The 23947-nt window shown below is 45.7% G+C and overlaps 2 protein-coding genes across 2 annotated transcripts in view; both read left to right on the top strand.

Moving 5' to 3' along the window:
* Positions 1-23139, top strand: part of LOC137417910 (uncharacterized) — a 33074-nt gene extending 9935 nt beyond the window's left edge. The window contains exons 3-7 of the mRNA XM_078782983.1: positions 4668-4762; positions 6470-6535; positions 6667-6766; positions 19116-19268; positions 20154-23139. Coding sequence (XP_078639109.1) covers positions 4668-4762; positions 6470-6535; positions 6667-6766; positions 19116-19268; positions 20154-21340 — 1601 coding nt within the window. The 3' untranslated portion in view covers positions 21341-23139. The remainder of the gene's footprint in view (positions 1-4667; positions 4763-6469; positions 6536-6666; positions 6767-19115; positions 19269-20153) is intronic.
* The window catches only part of LOC137432037 (anoctamin-7-like), a 213056-nt gene that overhangs the window by 120547 nt on the left and 68562 nt on the right, over positions 1-23947 (top strand). The gene's annotated exons all lie outside the window — the stretch shown is intronic.

Here is a 23947-nt window from a genome sequence, read left to right as displayed (position 1 = left end):
GCGCGCTCTTTTGTACATTGCCATCACTACTCTGATCAACCATTCCTCCACTCCTAACTTCCTCAATGCCCATGTCAATACTTTGTGTGGAACCCTATCGAATGCTTTCTCCAGATCAACAAACCCAAGAAACAACTTCTTCCTCTTCTCCATGTACTTTTCCTGCAACTGCCTCACAATGAAAAGCGCATCTGTCGTTCCTCTTCCTGGCATAAATCCAAACTGCATTTCGTCGATCTTCACTTACTTCCTTATCCTCCTCTCCAACACCCTTTCCAATACCTTCATTCCATGCTCCAATAACTTTAGCGCTCGGTACGAGCCACACTCCAGAGGGTCACCTTTCCCCTTGTATAGAGGGACGAGGGTACTCAGTTCCCAAGCCACTGGAATGCGGCCTTCTTTCACCACCAGATTACAGATCTCTGTCATTCTGTTCACACCCCAACTTCCTTCTGCCTTCAACATATCTCCCACAACTCCCGTCGGCCCTCCCGCTTTTCCACTCTTCATTGCTTTTATCGCTTCCTCAACTTCCTTCTCAGTTATCTTCTCTGCTGGTCCTAAAACTGGGTTACTCTCTATGTTGCCATCCCATTCATTCTCTGTATTCAACAGCATTTCCATATATCTTTTCCATCTTCCTTTAATTCCATCTGGGTCGACAACGATTTGTCCCACTTCATCCTTCAAGCAACTCACCCCCATCACATCACACCTCTCTTTCGCTATGTGCTTTGCAATCTTGAATACTGCTTTCTGACCCTCTTCCGAATCCAAGCGTTCTCCGAACATTTTCCTACATGCCTCCTGCGCTTTGCTACCTCTTTCTTTGCAGCCTTCTTGGCTGCCTTATAACTTTCATGCTCTGCTGTTTCTGCTCCCGTACCCTTCGCCTTCTGCCACTCCTTGAACTTCTTCCTCTTCTCGTCAATCCTCTTTCCAACTTCATCATCCCACCAACATGTTTCCGAGTGCCTCGGTGGTCCTTTTGTCCATCCACATACCTCACCAATGGCTCCCAACAGACTAGCTTTCATTGACATCCAACCACTTTCAAGCTCAACCACATCATCCTCTACCCTACTCAGCCTCTCTTTTAATGCCTCCCTTACTGTCACCTCTTTCAACCTCCACACCTTCATTCTCGGTTGGTACTTCACCCGCCGAGCTCTCCTCGCACCTTTCACCCTTATGTCGCAGACAACCAAGTGGTGCTGTGAAACAGCCTCCTCCCCCGGGATCACCTTTGTGTCCCGGAGGTGCCCCCTATCTCGCCTACGCACCATCAGGTAGTCAACGGTTGTCGTCGACCCACCTGACGTGTATGTAACAAGCTTATTATCCTCTTTCTGGAACTGAGTATTACAAATCAACAAATCAGCTCCATCAGCAAACTCCAAAATCCTTTCACCTTCTCCATTTCTCACACCATATCCGTAACCCCCATGAACTCCCTCAAAACCATCCATACTCCTTCCCACATGTCCATTCAGGTCTCCTCCCACCACAACAACTTCCTCATCTTTCACGTTTTCCATCAGCTTCTCTATCGCACACCAGAACCTGTCCTTCTCTTCATCGCTTCGACCAACCTGCGGAGCATATCCCGAGATGACGTTCACCAAGAGCTTTCCAATCATCATTTTCACCATCATCAACCTATCACTCACTCTAGTCACACTCACCACACTGTCTACAAACTCCTCAGAAAACAGGACACCAACACCATTCACGCCCTCCGGGCACCCTTGCCCTTATGGACGCATGGGTGAAAACAGACAGGGGTGAAAACATAACCTCCATCCACCTTTGGTGGTGGAAGTAATAACGCACAAGACCAACCAATATACATGTACTTGAAAAATCTTCGATTTTCGCAAGTAATAAACAAGAAGACGTAATGCGGAGCACGATACTTGCAAAATCCGCCCCTCACCACCAAGAAAAACAATTCCATTGATGCAGCAAATTGTCCATTTCATCAAGATTAAAATTGACAATCTTGATCAAAGCTTGGGTCAACAGGAAGAAAAGTGACGAATTTTGAGATGAAAATTATGATTTTGGAAGGTTGACCTTGAGTTGACCTTTGACCTTTTGACCTCAGACAGTTGGTTTCCCTATTCAGTGACTCAATGTGCAAATGCTGTTTAATTTTCAAGTCAATCGGATGAAAATTGAGGATTTTTAAAACTTCGTCTATGTTGACCTTTTGGTCTATGTTGACCTCAAAAATAGTTGGTGGTTGAATTCAGTGACCATCTATCTATAATTCCAGTAATCTCTGTGTGTATGTTTGTTTGTACGTTTGTTTGTTTGTTTGTATGTCTGTGACCGCTGTTTCTCGACAACTACCGGTCCGATATACTTGAAACTTGCCAGATATATTGCTGGGGACCCGAGGATGTGCCTTTTCAAGGTTTCATATTAATCGGACAATTACTTACCGAGCTATGTCCAAAAAACGATTCAACCAATCAGAGAGCAGCGAGCTATCGCGTGTGCCGAACGTGGCGGACACACTCTGCCTCGGATGGCACATTTGAGAGCGTATTCATTTATTTCACGTTTGCAAACTATGTTGCCGTTAAACTATGTTTTAAAACTAATAAAAACTAATTTGCGATTCATCGTAACTGCGATATACGACCTTCCGGACAGTGAGGACTGCACTTCCGGCATCCAATCACAGAACGCGTTATTGCGTAGGCGTGGCCGATGTGAGAGCGAGCTGATGCTGAGCCCAGCGCGTGCGCCATTACGGTACGTAATTCGATTTCTTCCGGAGAAAATAATAATTTCTCGATTTCTTATGCGCATTATTTCTCCCAATTCAGTCAGAGCGAAGGGCGAAGCGAAGAGCGTTGTTTTTTTTGTTTACGGGCGTACGGGCGGGGTAGAGCGTACGGGTAGCGTTTTTGTTTTTTTTTGGCACATTTGAGAGCGTATTCATTTATTTCACGTTGGCAAACTATGTTGCCGCTATGTTGGCGTTAAACTATGTTTTAAAACTAATTAAAACTAATTTGCGATTCTTTCGCTTTCCTGCGCATTTGTGCACGCTATGGCGATTTCTTTACCAAACTCCGCTAGCCGTTAGCTTTGGACCAAACCATTTCATGTAAATAGAGGGGGGGGATTGTCACCGTACTCGCAAGCCGTTAGCTTTGGACCAAACCATTGCATGTAAATAGAGGGGGGGGGGGGGGGATATACTTTTAGATATATATATAGTACGGGCATGCCCTAGTATATGTAAATCCTCTTAGAATTTCAAGTCAATCAAATGAAAATTGGTGATTTTAGAAATTCGGCCCATGTTGACCTTTTGGCCAATGTTCACCTAAAATATAATTTGTGGTTGAATTCAGTGACCAGATATGCATGTCCTCTTCAAATTTCAAGTCAATCGGATGAAAATTGAGGATTTTAGAAATTTGGCAAAGTTGGTGACCTTTCGCCTATGTTAACCTTTTGACCCCCCCAAAAATAGGCTTCTCAATTGGGACGACCTATACAACTTGGTGAAGTTTCGTGACCTGTAGGCCGGTGACAGACAGACAGACAGAACCACAAACGCAACCGACCAATATACTTGAAAAATCTTCGATTTTGCAAGTAATAAAAAGTGAGAGAAGAGGCGCAGATGCAACTGGAGTTGAGGTAGTAGGTTGTAGACAGGAACCACCCAGGGTAGTACTACCGTTTGGACTTCGGAGCGTTAAAGTGGTGCTCGGAACCATCTTGCACGCTCCGTGTCAAGATTGCTGGTCTTACTTTCTGTCTCACTCAAACTACAGCTCACGGGCCCCGCTTCAATCTCTTTCTCGCAAACAAACATCATACACCTTTCGTCATACACTTTTCTTCTCTTTTATTTAAGGGCTGGCCTCGATGAGGGTTATATAGTCCATGCCTAGAGCCTTCAACATAAAAAAGAACGCCACTCGGTAGAGCGCATACCTCCACCAGGCTGAACAGTTGATGTTTTGTATGCACTGATAGGCTGGATCTGCATTTGGACCTGAACCAAAATCAAATCGGCTTGTTCTCGTCACTTATCCAACTCATCTACCAAGTTTCATCCGAATCGTTAACTTTGAGATATCGTGCTATAAATCGTTTTGGACCCCATGTCTCAACGAGGACGAATCGCTTCGAAAAATTAAAAAATTGTCCTATTCGTATCCGCATTCGGATCTTCACCTAAAGCGAATCAATTCATTCTGGTCATGCACCCAACCTGTCCACCAAGTTTCGTCCGAATGTGTCCATAACCTTTTGAGATATCGTGCTCACAGACAAACAAACAGGTGTCAATACATACCGTCCGTTCATATTCGGTGGCGGAGGTAACAATAACCTAGAAAGGAAGGGTGAGCATGTTGAGAGTTAATGGGGATATAAAAGATCATGGTTGTGGATGGGGGATGACCTGAGGTGACGGTGAACAGCTGTCTTGAAGCCCTGAAGGGAAGAATGGGATTGAACAGACTGAGGAAGTTGGTTCCACGGGTGAGAGAAAAAAGGTCTTCTAACGTTTTAATTTATTAAAGTTGGTTGATGATGTTTTTTGAACAGCTGTGCAGCTGCTGATTGTGGAGTTTTAACCCTCCTCCCCTCTCAGGGGCTTACTTTGTCTTCCTCCATGTGCCGCCGGGCAGGTTTCTTTGTTCCCGGGTTTCCCAAGGTGATGCGCTTCCAAGAGCACCACGACAACATTATGAAGAAGTTGCTGCCCAAGCTAAAGAAACACCTGGTGGATGCATAGGCTTTTCTCATCTGTGCTGTTGTTGTTGCTTTTATGCATCAATTCGTGTTCACCATGAGTGATTGGTTTGTTTATTAAAAATACTAGCAACGGTACCCGCCCGAGGGGTGGGGCTCCAATTGGGAAGCCCAAATGAAAAGGCAAAATATCAGAAATTGAAGGTTTTTTTTATTTTAAACGATTCATATAAACATCCGTTGAATCATATCACAGGCAAATCATCAAAATCTAAACTGTATCTTTGGAAGTTCAATAAAAGCCACATTACTGTTCATATCCGTAAATATTATTCCATCGTGTTTCAAATCGTGATCGATACACTATGATCGTGATGATCGTGATCGTGAACCGTGATCGATAATCGTGTTCACAATCGCAATGTCGTATGTACTCCCGATACGTGTACCAAATTCCCGATACGTGTAACTGTACTAAATCAACAGTTAAAAGGATTTTGAGCCGATAGGTGTTACGGCCTGGCAAGATCGATGGAGACAGCGTTTATTATCCCCCGTCGCACCGCGGCGCGAAAGAGGGACTATGGTTTTCCCCTCCGTCCGTGTGTCTGTCCGTGCGGGCATGCGTGCGTACATGCGTGCTTAAGCGAAGGACCGCATTCGAATTTGGTGTGTGTGTGCAACCCACGTCAAAATCCAAGATGGCCGCCGCCATGTATGTCTGAACGTTGAGCGGAATATCTTGAAATATAAGCGAAGTTCCAACTTCTAATCTGGTGTGTGAGTGTATCTAGGCATAAGTAAGAACGCTATTGAAAATTGGGTCGCCACGTCAAAATCCAAGATGGCCGCCACCATGTTTGTCTGAACCTTGTGAGCGGAATATCTTGAAAGATTAGCGAAGTGCCAACTTCTAATCTGGTGTGTGGGTGTATCTAGGCATAAGGAAGAACGCTATTGAAAATTGGGTCGCCACGTCAAAATCCAAGATGGCCGCCTTGCATCTTCCACTTTGTCAACTCACATCACTTCACCGACGGGAGACCTAGGCGTAACGCTTGTTATACTTTTATTGAAGGACACTGTCTCAAGCCCCAGTCCCCATCACGGATGGGGCTCAGCGGTTTACCCGAGCCTGACGGCGAAGGGCAAGGTACACGCTGGACCATCCAGTGTAGCGCGCGTGCGGCCCCGGATATCGAAGGGCATTAAACGTTCATTAAACATTAAACTTTCATTAAACATTAAACGTTCATTAAAGGATTACGAAACGAAAAACATTAAGAAATTACGTTCACACCTTCACGTCAAACACTACCGTGAACACATACATCGTCACAATGAGAACATCGTCACAATGGACGTTATGCGAACGTGAATGTTATGTGGGAGTCCAAACCTGAGAATACTGGAGACCAAAGCTGATATTGGGAAAACTAAATAGCCTATTTTACTCCTGGAGATCCCAGGATTACCCACGCAAAATATCGTTTCGATCGGTTGAGCCGTTTTTGCGGTACCTTCGATCAGACGGACAGACATTTGGTGAATTATAGTAAGATATAAAAACACGAGGTTCGAGGCTCATGGATTGAGATTGTTGTAAGGAATGTGGCATCCTTTACCACCAGGAGACTTGCTCTTGTTTGTCCTCCATTTGGTATCACGTGAAGCATACCCAAGAACAATGGTTTTCTTCTCGCTTCCTGAACTTGTAAATTTCGTCTTTTTTTTGGAGGACAGCCAGGAGATATACACCAACCTGTACACCATGAAATGGTTTTTTCAGTGTTTCCTGGACCGGGTAAGAAGTCCTGAGCATCTATCCAACAAAGTTTTTCGTCTGCAGTTATTGGATGTTCTCTCTTTGGATCGCTAAATTTACATCTGTTAAGTGTGACTGTTTCATTTTGGTTGTGCTGCTCTGTTCAACAGACACCTTTTACCCTCACTCTTCGCCTGTGGGACATTTACATGCTGGAGGGAGAGAGAGCGCTTACTTCCATGAGCTACACAACCCTCAAACTGCACAAAAGTGATTATTGTCTTCCTCTCCCATGCAACCTCATCACTTTGGGGCTTTATAATGAGCTTAGGCTATCCTGTCATACACCTGTTTTGTTGTTATCACTCGTAGCGAAGAGCGGGGTTAAGCAGTTGGTTCACGTCTGTCTGTCTGTCCTGTCGCGAAGCGTCAGTTTATGATCGAGGAATAACTTGACTTAAATTGAATGTTGTATTTTGAACACGGATCGGAACAAAAATCGGAAAACAAACCAGTAGTTAAGCAGTACTTTGGCTCTGAATTCGTCCTGATTGCGCATGCGGAGAGAGGAGCGACATACTTATTTTGCTGTCTTCCTGCCCGGCAGTCAAACAAAATTGAAAATTATTCCCAACAGGAAATGTAGTTTTTAAGGACTTCATAAAGGTCAAAAACAACAGGCACGGATAACTAATGTACATGTTGTATCATGTGGTGTAATAGCCACTGTGTCAATGGCGGTAAACTTCCAGAATCAATTAGCCACGTCGCAAGACGCTGGTCATAGAGTGCCCTCTGCTGTTGTTGGTGTTGTTCTTCTTCTTCTTCTTCTTCTTGTTCTTGCAGAGAAGACAAAACCTCAAAGCTCCACCCATTCTGGGAACCATAGCTCCACCCATTGTGGGAGAGGCTTCATATAAACAAATATCCACCATTTTATTAACTCGCATAGCTTTGAGGCCTGTTTTGTAGGCCCGTGGTGTCTTCCTCTCTCACACAGTTTTATTTCAAATCAAATTCGATATACCATTTCATTTTTCACAGTCGCTAACATAGTTTTAGACTCGGTTGAAAAAAAACGGGAAGAAAGTCCGATGAAAGTTGCCCTTTATAGAACGAAATGAATTCTCAAAGGCCTGTAACTTCAAGTCCATTGAGATTTTTTTTTTTTTATCACGGCATGGTCAGTCATACACAGCCCGAAGTAACAGACGGGAAAATGCCGAGATATATATTTTGTTTAAATCGCGGCATGGTCAGTCATACACCGCCCGAAATAACAGACGGGAAAATGCCGAGATATATTAAAAATTCGTCCATTTGATGACAATCGTCACGATGAAATATTTAATTTATACGTCGTCACAATAATGTGGAGAGAGGAGCATAGCTTCGTTCACGTGTCGCCACATACGGGAAATTGCCGAGATATATATATTTTAAATCGCGGCATGGTCAGTCATACACCGCCTGAAATAACAGACGGGAAAATGCCGAGATATATTTAAAATTCGTCGCCACACACGGGAAATTGCCGAGATATATTTTCACTTTGCACAAAAATAACATCAAGTAATCGAATCAATCGGAATGTCCTGTGCCTATAACATCGACGTTATAGGCACAGCTGCATCTAGGCATTGTGTAACATCGACGCGGCTTTTGTTTTAATTAAAACTTTTTGTACTTGTTTTTTTCTATGAGTGTCACAATCTTTATTTTATTTCAATTTAATTTTATACTTGAACACTGTAGAACACAAATCACCTTCTTATTAATTAACAAAACCTCCGGTATTGCATTACTCTGACATGTGATGTAAGGTGGTGTATAAGACTGCATTGACGGTGCTAAGATTTTAAATATGACTTTTAAAATCGTTATTTTGTTTCATTTAAGTTATATACTTGAGCACGACATGGGGTAAGGTGTTCTATGAGCTGTCTAGTTTCCATCTGCAAAAACGTGGGTGTATGGTTTGTTAACCTTATTCCATGACATTATGTATGTTAGTTGTGGTGACTGCAGCTAGGTGTCACTGTTGACATTGTTTCCTGCTTCTGCATTCCCGACTGACTTAGTCGTGTATATACCGCTCCTTAAATAAACTTGGGTTAGTGCTTCCAAACCTCGCAGGTGTTACCGGCTGATCCTTCTCCCTGTTGGAGTGGTGGCACCGTTATCTGAACCTGTGTCCTTCGATCGATGAGATGGATTATTTCTACTTTCTCTGAACTGCCGGAGAACTTCACACTCCGAAGATGGCGGCACATTCGGCCCCTAAACAATGGAGTCTAATGAAGCGCAAAACAATTACATCTTTCGAGAACTGGCGACAAAATCTTCAGTATTTTCTTTACCTCGACACAAACGTTTCATATTTTCTCATCGATGGCTTCACATGGCAAATAAAACCAAGCAGTTGATCATTTGGGGCCTTGCTGATGACTGAGGGCATGTTCCTGCTGCCGTGTGATCTTGGATTTAATCAAGTCTTGGACCCATTTCATAGTCTTGGATTTAATCGAGCGTTCGCCTGATTACCACCCAGAGGATGTTTTCTAAAGGTTTTTGACCTTTGTGGAGGATACTCTGCTGCAGAAGCATGGGCCCATAACCCATCATGGAGAGCTCTCAATCATCAACGGAGAACTGACCCCTACCTAAGAAAATGAGGTGGTGTTAATATGGCTTAAATTTATCCACCCGGAATTTCATCAGCTAGCTCATTAAGCAACGGTTTAAGTGCAGATGCCATTAAAGAGGGTGAAAAGGGAAGGGCGCCAGGGATTGATGAGGTGTGTGCAAAGATAATAATTGCAGCGGGAGAAGTCGGAGTCTGGTGGGCGAAGAGGTTGTTGTATGTATGAGAGATGGTTCCATTTCGGATGAGTGGAGGAAAGGGTTAATTGTGCCGATATGGAAAGGGAACGGGGAAGTACAGGGGCATTACACTCCTTAGTCATGTCATGCAGGTGCTGGAGAGGGTTCTGAACAGGAGGGCAAGGAATAGTGGGGAGAAGGAGATCGGAGAAGAGCAGAACGGGTTTAGAAACGATAAGGGAATGACAAGGAATGTTCATGCTGGGACAGCTGTTTGAAAAGAGGTTGGAGGTGCAAGGTGAAATGTCATTGTCATCTTTTCTGCATTCCCTAAACTCTCCAGAACTCCACCCCTCCTTCAGCGTCCTCAAACGTATTTTTGACTCGAAGGTCTCAAACTCATTTTGCAAAAAATGTTCGTTTCCCATGAATCGTACACTTTTCAAAATCCAATCTCACCCCTCCCCTCCAAATCATCCCCATCCCCCCTTCCCTCCAAAACTTCCCCATCCCCCCTCCCCTCCAAAACTTCCCCATCACCCCTCCCCTCCAAATCCTCCCCATCACCCATCCCTTTCAAATCTCCCCCCTTGCCCCTTCCCTCCCCTCCCTCCTAAACTCCCCCCATGCCCCTCCCCTCCGAGACTCTCCCTCGCTCCTCCCCTCCTAGACTCCCCTCTCACCCTCCTCCTCAAAGCATCCTCCCTGCTTCTTCCCCCTTCCACCTTCATCTCCCCCAACCCTTCTGCCTGGCTCTTCCCCCTCCTCAAATAACACCTCACTGTGCCTCACCCAATCTCCATCAAACCTTTTGTCTGCCCCATTCTTCCTTTTCTCCAAGCTATTCTGAAATCTCTGACACACCTTCAACAGCTCTCCCTACCTCTTCCTCCTCTTCCACATCTTACCCTACCCCTCCCCCCCCCCTGTTCTGTACCCGATGCTCCCCCTGCCTCTTCATTAACGGTATAGACCTCAAACATCCGGGGCCTTCGCTCAAACTTGACTGATCTCTCCATACAGGTTGCTTCTGACAAACCAGATGTGATCTGCTTAACAGAAACTTTCCTCCTTCATGATGTCTCTGATGCCTTGGTATCTCTCCCAGGTTACTCCCTCCTCCGGTATGATAGACCTGAGCCTCGTCCTGGAGGTGGGGTTGCTATCTTTATAAAAAACTCTCTTCCTCACGCGCCCTCCCCTGCCCTCTCTCCACCTCACCCCCAGGAATACCTTTGGCTACGGCTTCCCCTTCGCTCCCACCTTTTGTACATATGTGTGTTGTACCGTCCACCAAACAGTGATGACTCCATCTACATCTCGCTGTCTGATAATATGGACCAACTTCTATCTACCCATCCCAACTCTCTCTTCCTCATATGTGGTGATTTCAATTGTCACCATGTGAGTTGGCTGGGTGTGGGTACCTCTCTCACCAGCCATGGCTCTTCAGCAAAGGACTTCTGCGACTCACTGGGACTGACACAATCTGTCAATTTCCCGACCCGGATCTCAGTCAACGGAGCATCTTCTCTTCTGGACTTGGTTATGACTAACTTCCCTGAAAATGTCTGCTGCTCTTCTTCTGCTCCAATCGGCTCATCTGATCATGTGCTTGTCAAAGTGGACATCTCTCTGACCATTCTCAGAGAGCCTCCTCAGCGTCGACGAGTCTGGCATTTCACTCAGGCCAACTGGCACGGTCTTCAAGCAGCCATCAATCATCTGGACTAGTCTCCCATCTCTAACGCCTCTGACATCAACTCATCCTGGGAATTCTTTCAAAGTAAATTGCTCTCTCTCATGCACAGATTTATCCCATCTCGTCTTCAGTTGTCATACCCTTCCTCCCGTCCATGGTACACGGAATCTTGTGGTGAGGCTGTTGCCCTGAAACAACTTGCTTTCGTCTCCTGGAAAGCAAATCCAATGGAAGGAAATCTCATTTCCTTTCACAAAGCCCGAAACAAGTGTGTGTCCACCCTCAGGAGAGCCAGGAAACAATATCTCACCGTTCTCAAGACCGAACTCTCTTATCTGTCTCCCTCTTCCAAATCCTGGTGGCGTCTGGTCAAATTTGTTACTGGTGTTTGTTCCCCCTCCATCCCCTCCCTCACCTCAAACGGCTTAACGGCTGACTCCGCACGTGAAAAAGCTGAATGCCTCAACTCTGTGTTTGCCTCTAAATCTTGTGTCCCAAACCCATCCCTCTCTGTACCCACCATACCCAGTCGTACCCAGCTGCTCCTGGACTCTGTGTCCTTTCCTCCTGACAAGGTGGAAAAGTTTCTGTCAACCCTCGACTCTGATTCTGCAACTGGTCCTGACGGCATCAGCCCACAGGTCCTAAAATCATGTTCTTCTGCTCTTTCACTCCCTCTTTCTGTTCTCTTCACCCTCTCTTTTGCTCAAGGTCATCTGCCATCTGCTTGGAAATCAGCCAACATCACCGCTTTGCACAAAAAAGGTGCAAAAACAGATCCTAGCAACTACAGACCAATCAGCCTTCTCCCAATTATCAGCAAAGTCATGGAATCCATCATTGCTTCAGATATGAAATCTTTCCTCTTCTCCAATGGCTTGATCTCTGATCATCAATTTGGTTTCAGACCTGGTCACTCTACTCTGGACATGCTGCTTCTGCTTTCTCAACAATGGATGGAGGTCCTCAACGCCAAACAGGAAATTAGAGCCGTCTCCCTTGACATTTCACGTGCCTTCGATACGGTCTGGCACCCTGCTCTGCTCACCAAACGCTCCTCCTTTGGTATCCATGGAAATCTCCACGCATGGCTGGCGGACTTCTTCTCTGGTCGTAGTCAACGTGTGGCCCTGAATGGGTTTCTCTCATCTCCTCTTCCTGTTCAGGCTGGAGTTCCTCAAGGTAGTGTTCTGGGCCCTGTGCTTTTTCTGGTCTTCATCAATGATCTCTCTGACTCTCTTGAAAATCCTCTCTATCTCTTTGCTGACGACTCTACTCTCTGTGGCTCCATTCCTCATCCCTCAGATCGGCAGTCTGCGGCCTCCTCACTCTCTGCAGACCTGGACAAAATCACAGACTGGGCAAACAAATGGAACATGTCTTTCAATCCTGATAAATCTCACACTCTTACGATGTCTCTCCGAAAAGACCGACTGGACCAACCCTCCCATCCACTTTCTGAATAATCCTCTCCAAGAAGTTCTGTCACTCAAGCTTTTGGGTCTCAATATTTGCCATGATCTTTCCTGGGAAAAATCCACCTGATGGTGCGTCGGCGAGATAGGGGGCACCTCCGGGACACAAAGGTGATCCCGGGGGAGGAGGCTGTTTCACAGCACCACTTGGTTGTCTGCGACATAAGGGTGAAAGGTGCGAGGAGAGCTCGGCGGGTGAAGTACCAACCGAGAATGAAGGTGTGGAGGTTGAAAGAGGTGACAGTAAGGGAGGCATTAAAAGAGAGGCTGAGTAGGGTAGAGGATGATGTGGGTTGAGCTTGAAAGTGGTTGGATGTCAATGAAAGCTAGTCTGTTGGGAGCCGTTGGTGAGGTATGTGGATGGACAAAAGGACCACCGAGGCACTCGGAAACATTGTGGTGGGATGTTGAGGTTGGAAAGAGGATTGACGAGAAGAGGAAGAAGTTCAAAGAGTGGCAGAAGGCGAAGGGTACGGGAGCAGAAACAGCAGAGCATGAAAGTTATAAGGCAGCCAGGAAGGCTGCAAAGAAAGAGGTAGCAAAGGCGCAGGAGGCATGTAGGAAAATGTTCGGAGAACGCTTGGATTCGGAAGAGGGTCAGAAAGCAGTATTCAGGATTGCAAAGCACAAAGCGAAAGAGAGGTGTGATGTGATGGGGGTGAGTTGCTTGAAGGATGAAGTGGGACAAATCGTTGTCGACCCAGATGGAATTAAAGGAAGATGGAAAAGATATATGGAAATGCTGTTGAATACAGAGAATGAATGGGATGGCAACATAGAGAGTAACCCAGTTTTAGGACCGGCAGAGAAGATAACTGAGAAGGAAGTTGAGGAAGCGATAAAAGCAATGAAGAGTGGAAAAGCGGGAGGGCCGACGGGAGTTGTGGGAGATATGTTGAAGGCAGCAGGAAGTTGGGGCGTGAAGAGAATGACAGAGATCTGTAATCTGGTGGTGAAAGAAGGCCGCATTCCAGTGGATTGGGAACTGAGTACCCTCGTCCCTCTATACAAGGGCAAAGGTGACCCTCTGGAGTGTGGCTCGTACCGAGCGATAAAGTTATTGGAGCATGGAATGAAGGTATTGGAAAGGGTGTTGGAGAGGAGGATAAGGAAGAAAGTGAAGATCGACGAAATGCAGTTTGGATTTATGCCAGGAAGAGGAACGACAGATGCGCTTTTCATTGTGAGGCAGTTGCAGGAGAAGTACATGGATAAGAGGAAGAAGTTGTTTTTTGGGTTTGTTGATCTGGAGAAAGCATTCGATAGGGTTCCACGCAAAGTATTGACATGGGCATTGAGGAAGTTAGGAGTGGAGGAATGGTTGATCAGAGTCGTGATGGCAATGTACAAAAGAGCACGCACAGCTGTAAGGACGAAGGACAGGAACAGTGGTGAGTTTGAGGTGAAGGTGGGAGTGCATCAGGGGTCGGTACTAAGTCCACTACTATTTGTAGCTGTGATGGAGGTGCTGGCTCAGACCGTAAAGGAGGGTTTACCGTGGGAGTTGTTGTATGCAGATGATCTGGTGTTGATTGCGGAAAGTATGGATGGACTGAAGGAAAAGATGAACAAGTGGAAGGAATGTATGGAGACAAAAGGTCTGAAGGTGAATATCGGAAAGACAAAGGTGATGGCAAGTGGTAAAGCATGTGGTGAGGTGGAAAGAACTGGGAAGTGGCCGTGTGCTGTGTGCAGGAAGGGTGTCGGAGTGAACTCCATTCAATGTACAATGTGTGCTGAGTGGGTTCATCAAAAATGTAGTGGTCTGAGAGGGTCATTAACCAGTGTGGCAGCTACATTCAAATGTAAGGTGTGCACAGAGGGAGCTGCAGATGGAGGAAATGTTGAGTTGGATCTTGGAGACGGCGTGAAGCTGGAAGGTGTGAAAACATTTTGCTACCTCGGAGACATGCTGAATGGAGAAGGTGGATCAGACTCGGCAACGGTTGCTCGAGTGAGATGTGCATGGAAGAAGTTTCGGGAACTGAGTGGCGTGCTGATGAGGAGGAGAGTGTCGCTGAAGCTGAAGGGAAAGGTGTATGCTGCATGTGTGAGAAGTGTTATGATTTATGGGAGCGAGACATGGGTAATGAACGTAGAGCAGCAACGAAGGCTGGAAAGGGTGGAAATGCGAATGGTTCGATGGATGTGTGGAGTATCGTTGAGAGAGAGGAAGACAAATGATGAATTGCGAAAGATGATGGGAATATTGCCTGTGATTGATGCTGTGAAGAGGAACAGGTTGAGATGGTTTGGTCATGTATTGAGGAAGGATGAAAGTGACTGGTTGAGAAGAGTGATGGAAGTTAATGTAGAAGGAAGTAGAGGACGGGGAAGACCGAGAAAGACTTGGCTAAAGATGGTGGAAGAAGAAATGCGGGCAAGGGGGTTAACAAGGAGAGATGCAGAAAATAGGGCAAAATGGAGAAGATTGTCATGGGGACCGCAAGGCTAACCCCCGCTCTAGCAGGGAACATGGCCTTAAAATGCATGTTGTTGTTGTTGTTGTTGTTTCCTGGGAAAACCACATTTCAAATCTGGCCTCCAAAGCCAGTCGCCGACTGGGCATCCTCCGTCGTGCGAAGTCCTTCCTTGGCACACCTGAGCTCCTCACCACATACAAGGCTTTCATCCGCAGCTCTATGGAATACTGCTCTCCCCTCTGGTCTGGTGCTCCTGCCTCACACCTAGCTCGTCTTCACGCTGTTGAAACCAAAGCGTTCAGAATCTTTGGAATCTCCCGCGATGAAGCTAACTCCAAGGGCCTTTCACTCACTCACCGCAGGCAGGTTGGTGGTCTTTCCGTCTTCTACCGACTCCTCTCTGGCCTTGCCCCCCCAGCTCTCTCTGGGCTCTGTCCCCCAAATATTCCTACAGGTCGCACAAGATCTGCATGCAACCCTCTTAAGGTTAAACTGCCAAAATCAAGACTTTCTGCCCACCTTCACTCCTTCATTCCTCTTTTCTCCCGCCTCTGGAACAAACGCCCTCACTCTCTTAAATCCCACTCCACCCTCCAGGTCTTTAAAACAGCTGTTCACCACCATCTCTTATCCTCCCCCATCCAAAACCTTGATCTTTTCTACCCCTGCTAATTTCGGTCCCCTTGTGTTTTATACCTCTCCCCCTTCCCACGCCGCCTCTCCCCAAGCCCTCTCCCTCCCAGACTTCTCCCTTCTCTCAAATGTTGTGGTTGTGTGCTTCCCCTTCTCTCCCCATCTTGTCTTCCGCTCCCTCTTTTTGTATATTTTGTTTGTCTGGTTGATTTGTTTGTGAAATAAATGTTAGCTCTTCCACGAGCCTCGATTCAGTATACAAAAAAAAAAAAAAAAAAAAAATAGGGATTTGTGGATCTGGAGAAGGCCTACGACACTGTTCCGAGAGAGATGGTGATGGCGACACTGAGATGGATGGGAGTGCCAGATGCAGAAGTTAGGTTGGTGGACGAGATGGGCAAGGGAACAAAAGGAAGAGTTTTGGTTGGTCCTGAGATGTCGGAGAAGTTCAATGTGAACATCGGTTTGAGGCAGAGAAGCGATTGCAACCCACTCCTGTTTATCATGGTGATGGAGCTGGTAAGTAGGAAGGTAGACATGAAAGATATTCTGGGGAGGTTATTGTATGCTGACGATCTGGTTGTTGGGGTGGAGAGTTGGTGGGAGATGCAGGAAGTACTGGGGGAGTGGAAGGAGGCATTTAAGAAACATGGGCTGAAAATGAGCATGGAGAAGGTGTAGGTGATGTGGGTTGGGCAGCAGAAAAAATAAATGAATGTCAGGTTGGAAGGGAAAGGAGGAGATCAAACGAGGAAATAGGTTTGTGTATCTGGGTGGAACAGTGACCGGCAATGGTAAGTCAGAGGTAGATGTATGGAGGGGGAGTCAGGTGGGTGTGAATGCCTCAAAGAGAATGTAGAGTGTAATGGCAGACAAAGATTTCAAGGAGGTTGTAAGGAAAGTTTCTGTTGTCTTGTTTAACGCCAGCCTACCTCTACGGTCTGTAGATGGTGGCAGTGACAGAAAGACAACGGAGGCTCCAGGTTTGCAAGAACAACTAGGTCAGGAGGATTGTGGAAATGAAGAGGGTGGATAGAAAGAGAATGGATGAACTGAGGGATGAGATTGGTGTGCAAATGAGCTTGATGGGGAGATTGGTAAAATTCTGGCTGAGATGGGCTGGCATTTGTTGTGGATGGGGGAAGAGAGAATGACAAAGAGAGCGGATAGGCTGAGGGAACAAGATAGAAGGAAAAGAGGTTCTCAGTAGCATTTTTAAGTATTTCATTATTTCTTCAGTAAGTGCAAGTTTCTTCCTGAGTCCGACCATCGATTTATGGCCCGTATTCGTCATGTGGGGATTTGACTGTTCTGACAGTGAAGAAGACCACCTTGATGTGAAACCTGAGCCTCCCAGCCCTGGGCTGGCTGTGAGGCATGTGGATACGAACAAGTCCCCATTCATGTTTGCATTTTTCAACAAGCATCCCCTTCGTCTTACATTGGACAGTTGTTCAGAAACTAACATGATACGCTTGTTATTGGACAGGAGTGTGGACACGAAGATTGTGCAAAGTACTCAACAGGTGTTTCAGGCTGATGGTGCCATGCCTTTAAACATCGTGAGCGAAACTCGACTGTTGTTATTGAGGAACAATTTTACTCAACTTTGAACGTGCTTGTGGTCCCCGAATTGGATGTGGATGTACCAGCTGGAACTCCATTATTGATTGCCAATTATATAGGCCTTTGTCCAACTATGCAACTCGTTATAATATTTGACTGTGAACCAATTACCTCTGAACACTCATGCCATTCGATGTACATAAGGGGCTGTAGTGCTCCTGCTGGTGGCCCCACAATTTGTCCTGGAGTTCAGATTGAAATGGTAATTCCTGAGGGCATCGACCACGAGTCTTATGTTGGCATTCAGCTCTATCTCAACTCCCCTTACACCTGTTTGCTGCTGCCTAAGCGATTTTGGTCTGAGCCTAACCATGTTCACTCTGTGGCTGATCGGTTCAGAATTTCCAACACCACTGACCTACCCATAAAGCTCTGTAAACACACCCATGTGTGAATTGTGCACTCCATTGCCAGCGTTTCTGATCGGATACTGCCTTCACCCACGATCCATACAATTGAGCCTCCTCTCTTTACAGATGATGGTCAGCTAATAAACAATGATCCAGACGTCACTGTCCATGATGTTCTGACTGAGTGACCCTTACCCTTTACTAAACAGATCCGCATGGATCACGACGCAGATGGAACGCAGTGATGTTCGCCGAGTTAATGTTCATTAACGACAGAGTACTCACCTATCAAAAAAGCCACCGTCAGCAATGTAAAAAGGTATCTGTCGCAACAGTTGCGCAATGGACTCTTGTCTGTACGGCGTGATGAGCCACTTGCCCTCACTCGTGAATGTATCATGATATCATGGTCAGTAGTTGCTGGTCTGTTATCTGTGCTTCACATTCGCTTTGGACACCCGAGCAGCAAACACGAGCTGAAGCAAATGTTCCATCGATATTTCTTCGCTCTGGACCTTGACGGTTCCATTGAAAGTGTTACTGAGTCATGTCATACCTGCACATCCCTGAGGCACTTTCCCAACCTGGTCATTGAGCAGACAATTTCGACCTACGCCCAGGATACAGGAGCAGTTTCCTTTGCTGCTGACATTCTTAAATAGAAGAACCACCTTTAAGAGGCCATGTGCCGACATTCTTAAATACTACCGCCAATTGATCTTTGTTCTTCGGGAGACTGCCACTTCCTTCACCACCACCTGTTTTATCAACAACGAATGCAAAGCGACACAACTCGATGTCCTGACTCGTTTATGCATAGATTTATGTCCTGTTCATTGTCCCCTTATAACTGTACACACTGATCCCGCTCTTGGATTGAAAGTCATGGCCAATAGTCCCACGCTCGGCGGTTTGGGTATCTCCATAGACATTGGATGAATCAAGAACACCAATGAGGATCCCGTGGCCGAACGAGCTACTTGAGGAGCTGAGGGACAAGTTACAACTTGAAACCCCTGAAGGTTGTGCTGTTACATCTCATACCCTCACCTTTGGGACATACAGCCAGAACTCCTGCATACGCAATCGTGGCCTGTCTGCCCGTGAGATGTTATACCGATGTGATAAGTTCACCAACTTGCCCCCACCTCTGAGATGATCAGATTTCCTGAATTCCATGTCCTTACGTCCTTATTGTACAAAATGTTGAGCATTGTAATGTTTCACTTTTTTGCTAATTTGAATGATTTGATTTCATATCTAGTTGTACATTTCTAAAAACTAGCTAATGTTTCATTATCAACTGCATGTGTTCTCGATTTGGGGGTTGTTGTTAGGGAGTAAAAAGGGAGTGAGGAAGTTTTTGTCACTCTGTTCGTTTATTTGGCGGTTACAGGTGTGCATAGGTTCACATAGGTACACATGAGGGTATGACTGTGCGAAGCAGTACTACGATTCTGGGTTATTTATTCAAAAAGACGTTTTATTTTGCCCTTGCCTACTAACTCGTGAATCGTTGTTCCACAGGCTCTTGGCCAGGAATTTTTGCCTGAAGTTGATTGACAAAATTTTCCCTTTTTGACCTAGAGCGGCTCATGAAACTGGAGATGGAAGGACTCGTTTACTTCCTGCAACATGAGCTCGCACAGAACTTTCAGGTCGATGACGACATGGTCGTGGAACAGCTTCAGGCTTCCATGTCTGAACTGCGCAAGTTGAAGCTTGCTCTGCCTTCTCCAGGTAAGGGAGCACACTTTGTTTAACCCCATTATCTTTAACACTGGATCTTCCCTGCTTTTATCAATCACTGGTGGGCTCGACACAATCTGGTGTTTTTACCGCTTATTGTAGTCTAACCCTTCGGACATCAGCCCCTAGTTGCTCAAAGCTCGGATAAGCACTATCCTGTGGATAAGTTACTTATCCCGGGATAAAATTTATCCAATGGATAATGTCCGTTGTTCAAAGCCTGGATAACCTTTTCCGCTGGATAAGGTGTTGATTTTCCAGATAACTTTATCCGAGTCTCCTCTGGCCTGGATAAACGCCTTGCCCATGATTACTAAGGCGTACCTAGGTTTGTCAAATTCATAAGGTGTGGAAGGCGTCGTGGCAATCACCAACCACGCTTCTTCTTCTCATCATACGTTGCGGTGTTGGAAAATTTACTCCTGATGACCCTGATATACTCTTGTCACCTGACACAACATATCCCTTGCATTTGGTGTAAAGTTTGCCTTCCTCTTTCTCTTTTGACACTCTTCTGCCACCATTATTGTTTTGCCAGCAGACAACAGTGCAATGCATTGTGGGATACCATGTACCTGCCAAACGTTTATCCACACCTTATCCAGCAGTTAGCTATCCTACCCTTATCCACCCTTTGAACAACTGTAGTTTATCCGTCGGTTAGTTAACCCTCGGATACGAATTTTAACCAGAGGAATAGCTCTTATCCTGTGGTTAAATTATCCGAGTTTTGATGAATTGGGGCCTGGGAGTTTTTATTGTCCAACTATCTTTGTGTCCATTTTGTAAGTTTGGGTATCTATCAAAATGATTTCCACCCTTCTGTTTGACCATGCCCTCCACGACTAATTTTTCTTTTCTTTTGTACTTTTCTAGGAAAGCCTGAAGAATTTCCACAGAGGCCTTCGGGCCAACTTCCTCAGGAGACGAGCCCACCAGTCGAGCTTAATGGTACAGTGAATGGGCAACAAAAGAGTAGCAAAGCTGTTACACCAACAGCCAAGGCTGAGGGTCGAGTCTTGGCAATCAGCACTACTGCAGCAGCGACATCTCTTCGTTCTGTGGAGTCATCAGCAGTGACTCGAGGCAAGAGAAAGAAACAAATTGTGGGACATCGTTCTCCTTCAAGCCCGGAAAATGGTTTGACAAACCTGCTGGCAAATGAGAATGTGTCGCCATCGTCTCACTTTGTCCCACAGTGGAGGAAACCTGCAGAGAACGTAGACAGGTCAACTACTGCCACAGATGGTGCTTCTACTTCAAAAATGATTCCAGTCACAGACACTTTCCTGCAGAACTGGAGTACAGTTATAAGTGTGGACAATGTAGTGCGAGGGGATGATCATATTTCCGAGCGACGCACGTCGAGGCATTCGCTTTATGAAAATGTGATTGAGAGTTCTGATGGAGGCTTGAATGGTGAAAGTGAAACTTTGGTTATAGACAGTAGGCCTGTGCTTAGCTTTTCGAAAAGGCAGAGCATAGTTGGAAACGATTCTCACAACAGCGTGGAGCAATTGGGGAGGAATGCACCCTCCAAAGGTGTGGAACACGAAACTTGTTTGGTGCAAGGTTCAGTCAAGGGTTCTCATTCGCTTTGCAGCAGCCGCTCTGCTCACGGTACACCACTGCATGCTCCTGCCTTATCCTGTGAAGTAAGCAGCATGCCTGTCATTCCGATAGCAGCAGCGACGTCACCAAATAAGGGCACAAAAACAGTCAGACATAACGGAGTAATGGATTCGATAAATACGGGAACAGAAACCTTTCCCGTGATAAACCCAAAGCTTAACCAGAACTCTCAGCAATTTGCGAGTAAAGCTGAAGCAGGACTGCCTGGCGCTATCCCTTCGCACAGCAGGAGCATTGATTCGGCCCTCAAGCAGCCGTGGCCAATTATGGAAACCTCCCAGGGCTCAGGCACTGCTCAGCTTCAGGCCTCTGCCCCATGCCTGGTATTTGAAGACGGGCAGTTCTTGAGAACGGCTGAAGAAACCGTTTTGATCCCAGCAATGCCACGTGTCCGCGTGGTGACTGCTCTGGGAAACAGTGCGGTGGTATAGCAGTGGTTGTACCAAAATAGAATGGTTTGACCTTCCATCGAGGTTCACATGTGCTCGTCACATCGAGTAGATCATTTGCTTCGTCAATGACCAACGTGATCGACGTTTGCCATGACCAGTTGGAGTCGTGTCAACAAACTCTTATTACCTTTGCAGGTTCTGACTCATCTTAAAAGTGTGTGATGAGATTCAAGTGTCTTTTGAATGTTCTTGAAAACAATTCCTCAGATAGGGGTAGGGGACTGCTAGTTGTATGGTTTACAGGTAGAAGAGTGTCGAGTTGTGTTGCATGAGAGATCACTTGGTGAAATGGAAAGAATGGTGACTGACTGGGTGGCAGTGACAGTGTGGGTTGGGGGGTTAGGGAGGCAGTGTGGAGTTTGCAAAGACAATAGGATTTGAGCTATTGCTGGGATCAAACTTGGACAAAACCATCATTCCAGCTGGACCTGCTTAGTTTCTTTAAAATCAAATTAATGCACGTTGCTGACCACGCAAGTTTATGCCAGGTCTAGGTTTAGGCCACAAAAGGAGCCTTGTGTTTGAGCTGGAGCTCTTTTTGGTACCAGGACTCTTTTTCGAGGTCGAGGTGGTCTCGGCCCTTGGGTTGGATAGCCAAAGTGGTGGCATTGTGGATGTCACCTCTGCTTGTGGCAACCGTTCCTTGAACTCTTTTTTTTTTTTTTTTTTGGCAAATCTGAGGTTCTCGATTTCTTTTTTTCCACCTTCGGAATCTGAGTTACTCATTCATGTTTTTATATTCCATTTTATGTGATATTCAGTGCTTAAAGCTTCCAGGACTTAAAAAGTTTTTCTTTGTATCTATTCCTCGCTGGTGAACAGACCAGCCATCATGATTGTGTCCATTCCCCGAGTAGTATTACCCGAACAACCGTTTCGCTCACTGGGACAGTTTTTTTTTTTTTAACAATGTAAATAAATAAATATGCGTTCCTTTATTCGGTACCAGATTGAGTTTCTGGATTGCCGCTGGAAAACAACAGGGAAGATGACCGATGATGGTATGAAAGATGAATTTTTTTACAGATGTGTATTTTTGAGCAGTCGTGATTTCCACCCTTGTGTTTTTGTACGCTCCGTGTAACCTTCGCACCTGTCACCGATTTATCGTACTTGAGCATTCAAAATGACGTTTGTAAATAGACGAAGGCACGAAACCTCTTCGGATTTTTGCTATTATTGTGTGTGTATAGCAAGCCTGCACAATTCGTTATATTTGCCTCGTCGTTTGCCATTTGCTGCACGACGGTCAACTCCGTGTATCGACATAACTATGCTTCCCAATTAGCTAACCCAGTAGTTTTTGTCGTATTTTTTTTTTTTTTGTTATTATTTTTCTATCCAAGCCCGACGGTGACATGTACAGCGTTTAAATGTAAATTGAATAAGTGCCGTCGCTTTCCCAAAGCTGATGTTTTTGTTTTAGTATTTATAAGTAAATGTACTTAGAGAGGTGAGGGGAGGCAGAAGATCATGAAGTATTTCCAGTAGTTTTTGTGCTCCATCGTTTCACAAGTCTGCTTTGAACTTTAGGTTACTTGGAGTTCATCACTGGATCCTGCCTTCCTATTTTGAGGATTGCTCCTTTCTTTTTGCTTCAGGGATCATGTTTGGGGGATTGTGGGATGTTATGGGGCAGGAGGGGTGGGTGGTACTGTTCTAATTAATTATTTCAATTGATCAACCCAGTATTTAAAAAGGCTTGTTACAAGTAACTGTTCCGTATTTCGTATTTTTGTACCTTTATTTCTATGCATTTCCAGTACAACTAGAATGTGATGATGCATATTGTCTTTTTTTACGATTGCACACAAACGCAACAGTTCTCCAACTCTTGGGCACAAACCCAATTGCTCCCCCCTCCGGAAATTCTCATGGGACGTGGAAATTGATTCTGTGCTTTCAATATGCTTCTGCTCGGTCAACACTTGCAGGTTTGATAAAATCCTGAAAAATGTCTCGCTCTATCTCTCCAAAAAGACATTATGGCAAACCCTCCCATCTTCTTCCGAAACAAACTACTAGAAGATGCACAAACCTTTCGGCCTCACCATCAGCTGTGATCTTTCTTGGGCAAGCCACATGTTATATCTAAGTTGGCCTTCAAAGCCAGTCATCCTCAATCGTGCAAAGTCTTTGATTGGCACACCTGAACTTTTATCTACCTACAAGGCCTTCATCGACAGAGTACTCATTTCCCCTCTGGACTGCCCCCTGCCTCACTTCCTCAGCTTGACGTTGTGAAAACAAAGGCCTTCAATGTTATTGGAATCTCCCGCGATGAAGATGTCTATCGGTCAATCACTTTCAAGTCTACAGACAGGTCTGTGGTCTCCTTTCTGCTCTTGTATCCTCTGCCTTCTCTGTGCATTGTCTCCCCCAGATCCCACGGTGTCCTTCACGTGAAGAATATGCGAGTTATCGTCGCACCATGAACAAATTACCAATTCCTACTCTAACCGACAGAGGGAATTGCATCAGCAGCATGGCCATGCCCTCAGCCAATGACCCGACCGTGCAGACTTGTGCTGTATATGAAAGAAGAAGAACTCTCCCGAAACCCATCTCTTCAGTTTGTCCTTCCAC

The sequence above is a fragment of the Myxine glutinosa genome, chromosome 8 (genome assembly GCF_964187855.1).
Source record: "Myxine glutinosa chromosome 8, kmMyxGlut1.1, whole genome shotgun sequence".
NCBI classification, from domain to species: domain Eukaryota; kingdom Metazoa; phylum Chordata; class Myxini; order Myxiniformes; family Myxinidae; genus Myxine; species Myxine glutinosa.
Note: the sequence above shows the minus strand (reverse complement) of the source record. Positions and strands in the feature narration are given on the sequence as shown.